Raw genomic sequence first — 15529 nt, 5'->3', positions numbered from 1 at the left:
ACACAGAGAGGCACTTCCATGGCAGCCCTCAGCTCCTCAGTTTGAGAACCATTGCTCTGGAAGGTCTGATAAGGGCTAGGGTTCTATGCACAGAGCTTGAGAGCAGAAGGACTTATTATAGAAAGGAAGGAAGAAAGGGAAGGCGATGACAGCAAACCATCACTTGTATGAATCGGACTGCGTAAGGCTAACCACCTTGTAAAGGTCCAGGGGGACAGGCTTCTTAGATTCATTTCCGGAGTCTGCTGACTCAGGCTGACTCCAGCTCCACAGCCTCTCCCCACCACAGCTGGGGCCTGGGGATCCCTAGTGAATGCCCAGGCCCCACCTTAACCTTGAGTGAAGGTAGCCGTGCCCCATGTCCTCGCTTGCCCTTGGGCTCAGCATCAAGCATCTGTTTTCTGTCCATCTGCCCCACTCCAGGTCTTCCCTAGGGCTCTTTCGACTGGCCTCTCTTTCTTCTCTTTCTTTCCTCAGTTGGTCCATGACTGTAATTTTAGTCCTTATCTGCAGAATGTGGAAATATTCCCGTCCTACTTGCTTCATAGATCTGTGGCCAATGACCAAAGGTCTATGAATAACCCTAAAAATGCAAATGTGTTGAAAAGCAGGGTAGGGTAGTGGATGAGAGGGTAGTCAGTGGTGTTGCCACTAACCTGCTGAGTAATCTTGGTTAAATTATATAGCCTCTCTGGGTTTGTTTCCTCATCAGATAAAAAACATTTTTATTGATTTCAGAAAGGAAGGGAGAGAGAGGAGATAGAAACATCAATAATGAGAATCATTGATCAGCTGCTTACATACACACACACACACACACACACACACACACACACACACCACTGGGGATCAAGCCAGCAACCTGGGCATGTGCCCTGACCGGGAATTGAGATGTGACCTTCTGGTTCATAGATGGACGCTTAATCACTGAGCCATGCCAGCCAAGATGTTTCCTCATCATTACAATAGGATCACACTGCCCAGCAGGTGGTAGATGAGGAATTCCCTTGGGGTGGGGTGGGGAGCAGGACTGCTCCTTTGCCACCTGTGGGGATGAATGGTGACCAGATAGCACCTCCCTTCTGGAAACAGCTTGCTACCCAGGTGATCTCAGCTGAGCTCCTGCCCCTTGATCCATAGGCACAGCCAGTCTGGGATCTGTCTGGGTCTGTAGGGTCTGCTTCCTCCCAGGATGTACACCTAAAGCAATGAGACGAAGGCTCACAGCCCTAAATCCTCCTCCTAAATCCACGCTGTTAGAAACTGGGTCCTCGGCCACCACTCTAACTGCATCATTTCTCACTGTGCTGAGCAAACCCTGTCCGTCTCCAGACAAACGATGCTGGGCATCTTCTTTGCTAAAAAAACCTTCTTGTCCAGAAGGATAAAAACTTCTGGCCCCAATGCATAAAACAAGGATTTCCAGGTTAGTTTAAGAAATCACACTGAAAGCCACAAAAAAATTTCCCTAACCATGCAGTAGGAGAAATAGAAAAAATTCCAATTTTCTCATCAGAATTTACTACTCCATAGAGAAATCACAGCATACAACACACCCTGTGCAGCGGGCTCTCTCTATCTAGGGCATCTTTAACTATTCCAGAGAAAATCAACAAAAATATGCTTCCCTAATCTTGAGCATCCTGGGAAGATCACTGAGTGAAGGGCAAGGCTATTCCAATATATGTTTAACAGTACTTTTATGTAAGGTTCTTTGTTTTAACAAACACATTTCTGATATCAAATGTGGGAAAAGAAGTCTATTGTTTATCACCTTGAAAATCACATAGTAACTCAAAGGAGCTCTCAGCATGCTTATTCCCTAGGAGCACTAGTTAGAGCACTGATTTTAAGATGAGAATAACAATGCAATGTAATTTCTGGACCAGAAGATCATATAAATGGAGATTTCTACAATGTGTAGAAAATATATTCACATTAGCAAAATCATTTCCCCTTAATTCTGCATATATCAATATACCTAGATAAATCCTTTCACCACCACCCCCAGGAGTGAAGACCATCTATCTGGCCTTCCCGAAATAATGTTCGTCTCAAATGGAGGAAAGCAGACATAATGAGGCGCTCCTGATAGAGAATGTGGGCCTATGTAGACCTGTGATGATTTCCCCATGACAATCTTGATTTCTTCTCAAGGAGTGTACTGTGGGCAGCCGAGTAGACGGGCTGCCTCTGTCCCCATGTGTCTGGGAGCAGCGTCCGCAGGCCTCCCTCCTGCTGGTGCCTGCGCTTACCTCCATGCTGTACTTCTCCACCGTCCTTCTCAGGGGATCCACAGCCTGCCAGCAAATCAGGATGCACAGGTCAATCAGCAGCATGCCCCCGACGATCACAAGCAGTTTCTGGTCCTTGATGATCTGCAGAGAGGGCGAGAGCAGAACGCAGTGCATGTGAGACAGAGAACTTCCCAGATAGAAGTGAGGGAGTCAGGGAGTGACGGAATCAGGTCACCTTCAGTGGGACTATCTCCTGAGACTCAATCATTCACAGGATAAACCAGCCAAGCTCCCTGCTAAACATTCAAGGTCCTTCCCGAGCTTGGCCTGGCTTACACACACGCTGAACTTAGTTAAATCTGACAACTCCTAGGCTATGGCTCTGCTGTGATGTTCACCTCCTACTCCTATTTAGGGGCTGGTTCTTTTGTCCAAAACACTTGTTTCTTTTGGCCTGGCAAACTCCTAATAACCTTAAAGACCCAGATCCATTGTTATCTCCTCCACGAAGCCCCCTCTCACTCCGACAGCAAAAGTAATTACTTCTATATCACTGCCCAGATATTTCATTAGGAGTAGTAATAGTACTAAGAACAATCTGCCTTCACATACATCAATCTCAAATATAAATACACACATTGTTTTTTCCACTTGATGGATGAAGAAACTGAGGCTAGTGCGGGGTTAAGTAATTTGCTTAGAGTGATACTGCTTCTAAGAGGTGAAACCCAGATTTGAACCACGTTTCTCCCATTTCCAGAGTCCATACCCTCCAATATTTACAGCACCGACCTAACATTATATTAAGTTGGATACTCGTCTGCCCTTCTCAGTTTTAACATTTACTTGTGTACCCTCAGTACCTACCAGGGCCTGGCACGCAGTAGGGAGTTTGATGGCTTGCACTGAGATGAAGGAATATAAAAAGAAGAAATATAACTTCCACCCATCTTTGCAGCCTTTGATATTTTTATTGCACTGTGAAATTCCCACCCCACTTTCTGGCCATTTGATAGGGTTTGGCCTGGGGACAAACACTGTCAGCGACAAAGCTAACTTGTGTTTCATTCATTGCATGTTTACATACCACCCCCACCTCCAATAAAAGCTAATGTGAAGAAGTAGTTCTAGAAAAGATGATAGAAAAATCAACAAAGCTGAGGCAGAAGCTCAAGATATATCGCCAGGTCTGGCTTTTAATGATTAAACCATTTTTTAAAGGAGAAATAGACACTCAAGGGGCCTCTCTGTAGCCAGACCATGAAAGAAACAGGAAGAAAGTGTCTCTAAGTTATTGCTGAAGAGATCCAATCTACCAAAAACCACTTCACCTGGGGTGGGCGCTGGCGAAGCTCCCTCCTTGAGATTTTCCAGAAGCATCTAAGGAACCGCTGATGCTTTTCATAAACCCAGCTAACCTTTGCCCTCTGGGAAGCTAAACAACTCCCTGCCAGCCTTGAGAGGTTGGGCCAAAAGGAAGAAATGCCTGAGGAGCTTAGGGCTGGGAGGGCAGGCTCGCAGGGTGATCTCACCCAGGGTGGTTTGAGTCCCCCGGGCATTTGCCCGTGTTGTGCCTGACCCTTGGAAGGTCTTTCCCCAACCTTCCTGCTGGCACCCTCCTACCCTGATGTCCCCACGAGTAGCCACCTCACACTATATTTGTAATAATTTGGTTCATGTCTGTCATCCTACTACATTGTGAGCTCTGTACAGTTTGGTTTTTGCTAATTGCCCCATTCTTAGCATCTGTCTGAGCCTGTCAGAGAAAAAGTACTCAATAAGCACGGGCTGATGGATGATGCTCTAATAAAACATGCCCCAAGCACTCACTCAGTGCCAGGCCCTGTGCTGGGCAGTGGTGATACAGAGATAGACAGACTCCGGTGCTGCCCTCCGGGGTCAGCAGGAGAGACGGTCTTGTCATGGATGATTACAAGAGGGTGTTGGAGGAGAGGAAGTGGATTCACAGAGGAGAAGCTGGGGCCACTGGGGGCTGGGGAGGAGGGAACGTCAAGGCAATGGAGGCAGCACTGCAACATCACAGAGGAGCTTCCTGGATGGCAGCTGAGGGTGGGACCACGTCATGTCACTCTGGTTCCAGAGTCTCCTGTGACTCCCCATCATGCACAGGATCAATCCAGCCAAGCCCTTTTGCTTGGCATTCAAGCCTTTCCCAAGCTCGGTCTGACCACTCCCCAAGTAAGTGCACTTCATTGCTGCTTAACCATTCCCCACTCTGTGGCTGAGTTGTGTTTTTTCATCTCAACATTTCAGTTCGGCTCTAGTAAGAGGCAGAATAAAAACTGCAATAAGGCTTCTCAATTCAAGAGTTTATGATTGGCCCTTAGACAAAAGAGTAAATGCTATAAAAAATACTGAATTTGGGAGCATTTAGTCACCACATGTCAATAGGCTACTTTTCCTTTAATGTCTTAAAAAATCTAGCCATTTAGGTGGAGTTTATGTATGTGCATTTGGGGAGGGCATGCCATTGTGGATGGAAGGAGAAGGAGGTGGAAGTCAGGGAAAGAAGAAATAGATAAAAAGACCATATAAAAAAAGTGTATGATTGCATTTACAAATTTTTGTAAATCTAGTATATATGTCAGTAAAACAAAATTAAGGAGCCCATTTTAATAAAAAAAAAGTCTAAACTAAAAAAAAAAATACAATGAAACTAAACAATAAACACCCATCTTGGCCATATAGAAGAAAATCACGGAGAATTCAATCCCAGTTTTGACCTGCAACTACTACACCCTTTCAAAACAATTGGGTGCCAGGCAGAATCACAGCTCAGGAAACAATGTCATTTCAACATGTCCCCGTTTTATAGAAAGGTTCCCAGATTTGAGTTTCCGATTAAGACACAAATTTCTCTTTCCCACCTTTAACCTCCTCTAATTTGGTTTGTAAACGCGGCACTGCAAACCTGCCCCTGGAATAACTAGGAAACCTAGAGCAAGAGTATCTCATGATGTAGTGGTGTGCTCATCTGGCCTTAATCTGCACAATAGACACAACTGGTGACCAAATTTATACTCAGCGCCTTTTGCAGTTTCTTAGGCAAGACCCTGGGCCCACCACCAGCGGGAGCTCTCAGGTGCCCAGACTCCCAGGGGTGCAGCAGGTTCCCCTGGGCTCAGGCAACGCAGCAGGGTGTGGCCACATCACAGCTCTGCCTCTGGGGAGCTTTCAGACAACTCACTCCTATAGTCTTCTTGACATGTTTTGTCAATCGTTACCAGACAATCAGTGTTCTTGCTCACCAATCACATGAGCAGTGGAACATAAAGGCTGGTCTTTATTACAGATCACAATATGGATGAATCACATGTTGGCACAGAGGAATCAACACTGATTCTTCAAAGCCAGTGTCCTAGTGGCAGAGCCGCTCTCTAACCAGAGCCACAGAGCAGGAGGGCAGAAGTCCCTAGGTGCCTCTCAGACTTTGGCTTGCATCAGTGTCCTGGGAAGGGCTGGTGGAAACATGCTCCTGGGCTCCAGCCAGGATTCCCAGGGCTGGGCCGGAGTGTGTGTGTGTGTGTGTGTGTGTGTGTGTGTGTGTGTGAAGGCGTGGAACTGAGAATTTGTATTTTTAATAAGCTCTTAGATGCTGCTGATGCTGCTCTTCCTGGTCCAGCCCTCACTCTGTATAGCTTTGATCTGGGAATAAGCTGGTATCAGGACAATCCCAAAACTCCTGATGCTCAGCCCCTGCCCTAGGGTTTGGTTTCAGCTGGCCTGGGCTGGCTTACTTCTTGTAGTTTTTCAAAGCTCCCGTTTGATTGTAATGTGCAGCCAGGGCTGACAATGGTGGCTAACCAGCTTCTCATCTTACACAAGAGCTGGAAAGGAGGGAAGGGGCCCTACAGGTGACCACGCACAGTGGGGCTCTTTCCGCCCTCGGAATGCAGCCTGCAGCTTTTCTAAGGGGCAGGGCACAGAGAAGGGAGGATTACCCCCTCCTACCCCCCAAACTGGAGAGCTGCTCCCAAAGCAGTGCTGGCAGTGGAAAAGGTGAGTGGTGAGGTTGACCAGCAAGAGGTACCCCTTGGCGCCAGGCAGAAGCACAGCTCAGGAAACAACGTCATTTCAACATGTCCTCGTTTTATAGATAAGGACATAGAGGCTCTGAAACATGAAGAGATTTGTCTGAAGTCCCACGGCAGGTCAGTGGTGAAGCAGGGAGCAGACGCCCACTCTCCTACTTTGCCTGCTGGCTCCACTGCATTGGGCACACCTGCTGTCTGTCCCAGGTGCCAGGGCTCACAACCCAGTGACCAGATGGCAAACGCAAGGTTGAAGAATCGGAACAACAGGCACCACGTTCCAAAGTGGGATGAGACCACAATGCAGGGGAGATGAGATGTCTGTAAACAGGTTATGCCCATGTCGTGGGTTTAAGAAGTGTGTGTGTGTGTGTGTGTGTGTGTGTGTGTGTGTGTGTGGTTCTAGTGGGGTTGAATCAAGGAGAGGATTTTTGGTGTCATGATGTTCTGAGACCTCCCTCCCCAAAGGTGAGAGGGTAGTGGGTGGGATGGTTCCTCTTTGACCTCAAATCAAGAGAGAGGCTTTAAGAAGAGCACCCAGGGGGCTTGACCGATAGGGGTTCCTGTGGCCTGGGGGTGGGGGGCACCCAATGAACTTATGTTTGTTGTCCAAGAAGCCTATGGGAGGGGATGGCAGGCTAGCCAGCTGCCCTTGAGGTGGGGGGAGGAGACAAGAAAAGGGGGGCGTCTGTTACAGTGCGGTCAATCCAAAATCCTTGAGATTATAAGAGTGAAGGATGTGTGAGTGCCTCTTGCACAGCAGAAGTGGCCACAGGGCAAGGGAGTGCTGTGTGGCGCTGAACAAGACAAGCTGGAGGGAGAGCTGAGCCTGGGAGCGGGGGAACCGCCAGATGCTCAGGGTGGAAGAAGAAGCCACAACAGCCAACTGGCAGAGCACTTCGCCCATGACAAGGGCACTGCTGGAGAGAAAGTCCCAGGAGTGGGGCCTTTGGACAACCCACAAAGACACCCAGAGAGTCGAAGTCCTGCTTAATCCATTTCAGGCAGCAAGCCCGATGTCAGCTACTGGCAAGTAAGGTCATTCCTGCCCCTTCTACTACTCCAAGCTCCAACTCGGGAGGGTTCAGAAACCTTGGGAATGAGCCGGTAAAAGACAAAAACAGCCCACTTGCACCCCCTCTCCCAGGGCAGGAGGCAGGCCTGCCGCAGAGCTGAGCTGGGGAGGGAGAAGCTGTGCCTTGAATGCAGTTTGAAATTGGGGATATTATGATGGATTCCAATATTAGTTGCTGACAGAGGACCTTCGAAGTCATGAGACTTGCCCCAAATTTTATCTAGGAGCAAGGGAGGAACAGCACCACTGGAAGTTAAAGGCACAGTGGTGGAGAAAGTTTCTCTCTGACAACGTTAGAATCAAGCTTAGTCAGCATGCTGGTGACAAATGCTTTCCACCCACATGAAGACAGAACTCCTGTCTTCGAAGGGCCTCTTTGAACATGGAATGATTAAACCAGGTCCCTGCCCTGTGTCACTCCTTTCTTTTAAGAGATCCCAGTGCCCCCCCAAAAAGTTCAGATTCCTTACTATGACTTCTGCCTTCCCCCGGAGCCTCTTCTTGTACCCTGCCCCCACGAATTCCGTGCCCCAGCCACATTGAGCCTCTTTCAGCAACAGAATACACCTCCCCCTCCCCAGGCCTCTGTGCACTATTCCCTCGATAGGGCTTGGAAACTTCCCAGCCTCTGTCTGGCTAATCCCCACTCACCCTCCAGCCTCAGCAAGGTGACACTTACTATACATGAAGCCTTCCCCGATTGCTTGTACCCCAGCATCCTGCCCCATAAATGTCTCTATAGACAATCTTTGCTAACTGCTTGATTTTTCCAAGTGACTGAAGGTGTAAATGGGGTGGGATGGGGCAGGGACTGTGTTTATCTTGAATTTCCAGCAAATAGTCTAATGTAGGGGTGTCGAACTCAATCAGAGAAGGGGCCAAAATCTAAAATCCAGCCTAAATCGCGGGCCGAATGGTTTACTGAACAGTCATAAACTGTCATTGTGATGGAAACGCAGCGGAGTGCAGTGATGACAGCGCGGTGCGGGCCACATTGCAAGGCCTGGCGGGACGGATTTGGCCCGAGGGCCTTGTGTTTGACACATGTGGTCTAATGCCTGGTACATAATAGATGCTTAATAAATATTTGTTAAGTAAATGCTAACTGGACAGTGCAGACACCCTGAAACAGAAGGGGTGATTACCTTCTTCTTCATTTTCACGTTTTTGAAGATGGCATGGACCCTCCATGTCTTTGCAAACATTGCCCCGAAGGCGGTCGTGTAGCCCACGGTGAGAATCCAGGTCCTGACCTAGAGGCCATGAGAAAACACAAGCATTAACATCTCCTAGGTGGACCAACCCCGTCATTTAGGAGAGTTTCCCAACAAGGGGACTCTAGAGGATGGGCACGGACAACTCTACGTTTCATAGAGTTTTACTAGTATCAACAGTCTTTCAATCTCATTTCAATTTGACAGACATTTAGTTTTATCAACCACTTGCTGGATCCAAGGCCCTGGGCACTGAGGCATTTGAGATTCAAATCCTGCCTTCGATTAAGCCCTGAGGAAGCCAGCCACAGAGAGAGGCATGGAAGGCTCCAGGACCGCTGAGGGACCACTGAGAGCCCCAGGACAGCCCTCTGGCCTTTCCTCTTTCCTTTTTTCCTTGAGTGCCTTCCATGTAGGGAGACAGACCTGCAGAAGGGAACATAATTGCTGCCTTCTCTGTCTCTTCACTTGAATCTACAGGAGACCAAGTGGCCCTGGAACCTCTTCTGTGGGTCCTGTGTTTTGGGCAGTGGGTGGAGGAAGTAACTGAGCCACAGGGGCTGAGCCTGGGCAGGTGAATGAGCCTGCGATGGGCCTTCTCCAGTGGTCAGCAAACTCAGCACTTTGGTATAATAGAAAAAGGCAGGACTTGGCTAGAGCTGGCCCTGGAGGACACATTGTGCACCAGGCCAGTTCCAAGCCATCATGAGGGGCTGCTCAGTTAGGGAGGGAGGCCAGAGGAAAAGGGCTGTGACCTTCCCACTCCCCCCCATGGCCTCTTTCCTCAGGCATTTGGAGGAAGAGAGGAGCGGATGTTGCCTGGATTCTGCTGCCCAGCTACCCCAGCCCTCCCACCACAGTTAGGCCACTTAGAGCCTACTGTACTGTGACCTCAGGAGTCTGGTTACTCAGTGCTAGGCCAGCTTGGCCCCCGAGCCCACCTTGTACCATGGGTCTCTGCTCAGGACTAAGGCTCTGTCTGGCTGTTGCCTATTCTCCAGGACAAAGATCCCCAGCCCTGGGCTGGTGACTGATGGGAATTGCCAGTCTCAATAGGCACCAATAGCCTGGATCCCTCTAGGCTGTGAAGGGCCAGTCACCATCTGTTAGGTTTGGGTGCTTCCTGAATGCCCATTCCCTGCCTGCCCTGCCATCATGGCCAACCTCTCCAGACTTCATCCTCACCAGCTGGACTGGACACCCTCCAATACCCAGGACACTCGCCTAGCTCCAGGCTGGGCCCAGCCCCGGGCTGTGTGCCACTAGGGCCTCCTGCTCACTGGACAGAAAAGCTGTCTGCTCTGTGAACTCTAGTTCTAGGCTTTGGTTTTTCCTCTGCCTTTCCTCAGCTCTGTTGAGCTACATTTCCTCTGAAAAGCCCTCATCTGCCTCAGCTGAACACAGCAAGAAGGTGGATGTGGTAAAAGAGGCAGCCAGGCTAGACCAATCAGGTCAGGCCCTTGGTGTCCAGAGGAACTGGACACAGAAGATTTGCCCAGCCCAATATGCTGTCATCATGTGCAGGAAGTCCCAGAAATATTCCAGCCAAGTCCCTTCATGAAGTCCCTTCCTCTGCCTTTCTGGAAACTTGGCTCTCCAGCTTTTCAGAGACAAAGCATTTCCCCTTTCTACTTTATTTGTGAAAATAGGAATAAGACTGCAATGCTGAACCCTCTAAGTTCAGAAAGGATGACAGCATTACAGTTATTTTTCAGAAACATGGACATGTGAGATATGAATGCTGACAATGTACAGGTGGGCACTTACCCTTTTTTTTAATTTCAAAGAAGGCATATAGGATGGTCTCAGTATCACCCATATTAAAATGCCAGTATGCAAGGAAAGTAAACAAAGAGGGGAAGGAGCCAATTATTGCAAATTTAGACTTGAGCTCATGCAATGATTAGATATAAATGCCTAGTCTATTAGATCTTAAAGATCATCTCATTCATACATTGTTCATTCCTTATGTTCATTGAGTAAGTACAGGTGTTTCTCCTCTTACACAATGGGGTTATGTCTCAATACACCCACTGTAAGTGAGAATACATTTAATACACCTAACCTACCGACCATTCTAGCTTAGCCTAGCAGCCTACTTTAAAGTGCTCAGAACACTTCTATTATCTCACTTCTGCTGCCCAGCATCATCTATCTATCTATCTATCTATCTATCTATCTATCTATCATCTATCTATCATCTATCTATCTAAGCCAAGTGACTGGGATGACTGGAATGACCGGTCACTATGAGGTGCACTGCAGCCAGCCAACCAGCCGGATTGGGGGTGGGGCTGGCTGGCCAACCTCCTGCATCCCCTCCCCTGGACCAGCCCTGCCCCAATCAGCCTCAATCTGGGCATGCCTGCTGGACCCTACCCATGCACGAATTTGTGACCCGGGCCTCTAGTGAGAGAATAATGTACCACATATTGTTAGTCCAGAAAAAGATCAAAATTCAAAATTCAGATTAGGTCTCTACTGAATGGGAAACATTTTTGCAAGTTGAAAAATCCTGTCTAAACCATTACAAGTCAAATACTGTATTATTAGACCAGAGGCTAAGTACATAGGATAAAAACAAACAAACAAACAAACAAAACAACAAAAACCAGGGTGATGCTTTTAGAGCTGTCAGTTAAGCGAAGGAACCACTCTGCCGGGGAGGAAGCTGAGATAGCGTTTAAGATGTTTCTGTCATTTACACCACACAGTTACGCCAGAGCTGAGCCTGGAGCTCAGTGCCTGGTTCCAGTGAAGCCCTCCCTCGCCCACACTGTGCTCCCTCCTCCCCAAACAGAGTCTCCTAGACCCAAATCAGGTTCATCTATGGCCAGGAGCCAGCTGTCAAAGGGACAGGACACACCAGGTGGCTGACCAGCCTGAGGACCTTATCCTGGGTGATCTCAACACACTTCCAAAGCAAATGGGTTGCCATTGCTAAGACCAACGGCTTTCATACATTTTGATCATGTTCTCCTACCAGAAAAAAAAAACCACACACACACACACACACAAAAAAAAACACCCATAACAACAAAAAAAAGCAAAACACACAGTTTTCAACATAAACATACACAGAACGTGGACATTTAAAAAGGATGGACAAGGATGAAATAATAGCATCATTTTTACCTCATCATGTGGCTGACACAGATCTGTTTCAGGTGGAAGTGTCACTCCAATGTGCTTAGCATTATATTTGCTTGACTTATGCGTGTTCTTTTTCAAGTAATCATTTTCAGGCCACTTGTCTATTTTGTGGGGGCTAAATTCATTAAGACTCAATGATAGAGGGTAAATTAGTTAAGTTAGCTAAAACTCAATCATATAAATTGAAGCTGGCATCTGGAAACTGCAACATCTTGCCACAGACTGTATTGGGCAGAAAAGAGTTGCAGGCGTAGTGGACTGCGTCCTTAGACAGGCCTGCTGGCAAGGCTGACCCTTAGGTTGCTGTCTGTGAACCTGGATTTGGATAGAGTTCCCACCATCCCCTCAGTGATCAGAGTGACTCTGTGCCTGAACTGTTGATGCAAACAATCTGGCCCATGTGACACGCCTGCTTTCCTTCTGGGAGTCTGGGATTTTGGTCTGTGCTAGGCACCCTCCCTTGATAATAATCCTGAAGGGACTGGGTGTCTAGTGAGTGCCCCTGGTAGACAACATTTCACGTGTTGTCACAATTTGTTGCTGGGAAATTAAGCACATCCTGTGTGAATCCACTGAGAGAGGCTCTTGGGAGCTTGCCCCTGGTTTTCCCCGGTCTTCAGCCCCTGCACATTTTCCCTTTGCTGATTTTTCTTTATGGTCTTTCGATGTAATAAATCATCACTGAGTATCACTAATGCTGAATCCTTCTAGTGAATTACTGAGCTGGGGGTTGTCAACACTATGCCCCATCACTCTCTGGTGTGATGGATTGACTAACACTCAATTCTTCAGAGAGTTTCTGCATAAAGAGCACTAGACACACCCACAGAGCCGGGCCCCAGTTTAGCTCAAGTGTTAAATATTAGTAAAGCTTAATTGCTTTCATTTTTTTTCTACAAAAAGTAAATAAAAGCTGAAACATATTCTTCCTCAAGAAGATCGCAGTGGGTTCATGTCCCATTTGGAGACAGCTCTTCAGACAGTGCTGTAAACACACTAGAGGAAAGACCCTGAGAGCAGAACTTTGGGACCCCCACAGAGCTGCCCATCCCAGGCTGGCTCTGCTCAGGGTCAGCGCTGGTTAGGCCCCTGCAAAAGAGATGTATTATTTTCCTCTCAACCCCTTTCAGATGGGAGTGGACCCTAAGGCTCAGACCTGCCGATTTAAGGGCTCTCTGGGTTATCACTCCCCACCCCCACTTTCAGGCTTCAACCACTTTTGTGCTGACAATACCCTTACCTCTTCCCCAGTTCCTGTCTCTCTTCTGAGCTCCAGTCGGGCATATGTCCATGTCACTGGAGACTTAGGTAACACTTAGCTGTCCCATAAAACCTTCACACCATAGCCAAAGCTGAGCCCATCAGCTTCCCCTGAGCAGCTCCATTTCTTCCCAACTCAGGGAGCATTATCCACCTGTCACCCATGTTAGGGATCTGGAAGTCTCCAATGAATCCTCTGACTCTCTTTCTTTTAGTCATTCCCCAAGTCCATCTCCTGTTTCCTCCACCCAAGTCCTGTCCTTTGCCTTCTCTGTCCTCTCAGAGGTAGGATCCCCAGTTAGCAACTTCCGGGCTCCCTTGCCCTCTGGTTTCTGGCTGGATCTGAAGATCCCACCAGGAGATTGGAAGGTGCCAGGAGAGAGAAGATGGGGCATGTGCTCCCTGCTGCCACCGTGTCTGTGCTGTTTCTCTGGCTGTAGCTGGCTCCTTCCATGGCTCCAGTCCTCTCCAGGTTCAGGAAGACACTCCTCTCTTTGCCCTTCAGGCCTAGGAGTGGTCTCTCAGGGCCTCCACACCCATGTTTGCTTCCTTAACCCTGCCCACACCTCTCTATGTTAACAAGCGGGTAGGCTCTTTCTTCTGCCAGGGCCATGCCATCTTACTCCCATGTCTCTTGTCAGTACCCCCTCTCTCTGTTTCCATGGTGCTATCCACACTAGTCAGCAGTGCTCTGGAGTCAGATTGACATAGGTTTAATCATGGCTTTGTCACTTGCTATTATGTGAATCTGGGCAGGCCCTATTACTTCTTGGAGCCTTGATTTCCTCATCTGTGAAATGAGGATAACAATAATGCCTCTGACTTCATTGCTTGGCTGAAAGGGTTAGATGCTGAGGTTCTTAATCAATGTCTGATTTTTGTTCACATGCTCCTTATCAACACTCACTGGACCATGCAGGTGCCTCTAGCTAACGTCTCCTACCTCTGCCCTCACCTCCTGCTCATCCATCCAATGCAAATATAAGCAGGTCTCTCCAGGATTAAACCATTCACAGCCCCAGCAAGCCTTCAGATTAAACTCCAGATTCTTAGCAGGGTACAGCCCCAGCTACCCGGATACCTCTCCTGTCACTCCCCACACGACACTTCACACCCAAGCAATTCCATGCTGCATACATGTTCTTTATGCGCCACCCAGGCTCATGCTGCCAGGCATGGCACCAGCTATTTCTTCCACTCAGAATGCCATTCCTCTTTTATCTCCTTCACACATTTTCATTTGCCCTCTAAAATCTAAATCATGGGCCACCTCCTCTGAGAAGCCCTCTCAGATCTTGTAGGGAGGTCATGGCTGCCTCTTCTTGTGACTTCTGCCCTCACACACGTTTCTGCTGTGCTGGTCACACTGAAATGACATCTATATGATGACCTGTCTACCACTCCCATGAGCAGTGCTTCTGAGAGGCAGAGCCTGCTTTGCCTGCCTTTAACCAGCACTGAGGGGTGATCAGGTTGGGCAGCCCAGACAAAGAAGTAATTAACTCTTTGTCACCAGAAATGTGCAAGTCCAGCTGACCAAGTACATGCAGAAAGACCACAGAGGGAATTGGAGCAATCAACTGCAACAGAGGCTGAGTTCATGCTATTATTTGGCATAAGGTTCTCAATTCATTTGGTCCCTTCCACCCAAATGAAATATGTGATCTGTGAGCTATTGAGCTCCCTGTCACTTCACATATTTAAGCAGAGCTTGGAGGACCTCCTATCGTGGTGTTGTAGGGACATTTACTGCACTGAGGGAGGCTTTATTTTATCTCTCCCTTTTGTGTAGCTCCATGATGCCAAATAAACTAGAAAATTCAAAGGAGCTCTAATGATTCCGTTTCTAATATGTTGCCTCTGCTACAAATCTCTTCTGATTCATCAACACAAGATAAACAGCTACTTCATTTTTTTCTCTCAAAGTCTTAAACATATTTTCTCTTCTGATGTTAACATATTTTCTTTGGTCTTCTCAGCCATAAAATACTTGGGCCCTTCTGTATACTGCCATGAACACATACATCCATGGCGTGGAGGTAAAGAACTTAAGGCAGGCAATACCATCTCAGTCTCAACTATGAAAAAGGAAAACAAAAACCCAATTAGAGCATATCTCCAAATGGAAGGAAAAATCTATGCCCGGAACAATTTCAGCTCAGCTGCTCGTTCATTGATTTTGGGAAGGCTGCCTGGCAGAGAGAAGGGCTTTCATTGCTCTTTTGGGGATAAGCAGGAAAATGGACACACAGCCTCTCTGGTAGGTCTGTTCTGACCGATGATGGGCTGCTATGCTCTGGGCCTCCTGTTACCACAGAGGTATGTGGGCCCCAGGTCAGGAAGTCAGGCAGCAGGGGGATGAAGCCCTGGTAGCTGGCTGGATGCTGGGGGCAGTGCTTTCCTGCTGTCCAAGGTCCTGAAAAGGGCCTTCTCTTTCATTCTGTCTGCTCACTCCAGGCAATCACTAGTGAGGGAAAGAAGGAAGACCCAGACTGTCCAAAAGCAAGCCCCAGACCTCTGTTTTGTATAAAGTCAGGA

At 48.0% G+C, this 15529-nt stretch overlaps 1 protein-coding gene across 1 annotated transcript in view; it reads right to left on the bottom strand.

The window, feature by feature from the left end:
- GABBR2 (gamma-aminobutyric acid type B receptor subunit 2) overlaps window positions 1-15529 on the bottom strand; it is a 304115-nt gene that overhangs the window by 49520 nt on the left and 239066 nt on the right. Inside the window, exons 12-13 of the mRNA XM_036433225.2 lie at window positions 8510-8617; window positions 2256-2378 (exon numbers count right to left, since the gene is read on the bottom strand). Of these exons, the coding sequence (XP_036289118.1) occupies window positions 2256-2378; window positions 8510-8617 (231 nt within the window). The remainder of the gene's footprint in view (window positions 1-2255; window positions 2379-8509; window positions 8618-15529) is intronic.

This window comes from Pipistrellus kuhlii, unplaced genomic scaffold (assembly GCF_014108245.1).
Source record: "Pipistrellus kuhlii isolate mPipKuh1 unplaced genomic scaffold, mPipKuh1.p scaffold_m20_p_12, whole genome shotgun sequence".
In the NCBI taxonomy this organism is placed as follows: domain Eukaryota; kingdom Metazoa; phylum Chordata; class Mammalia; order Chiroptera; family Vespertilionidae; genus Pipistrellus; species Pipistrellus kuhlii.
This window is presented reverse-complemented; position numbering and strand designations above follow the sequence as displayed.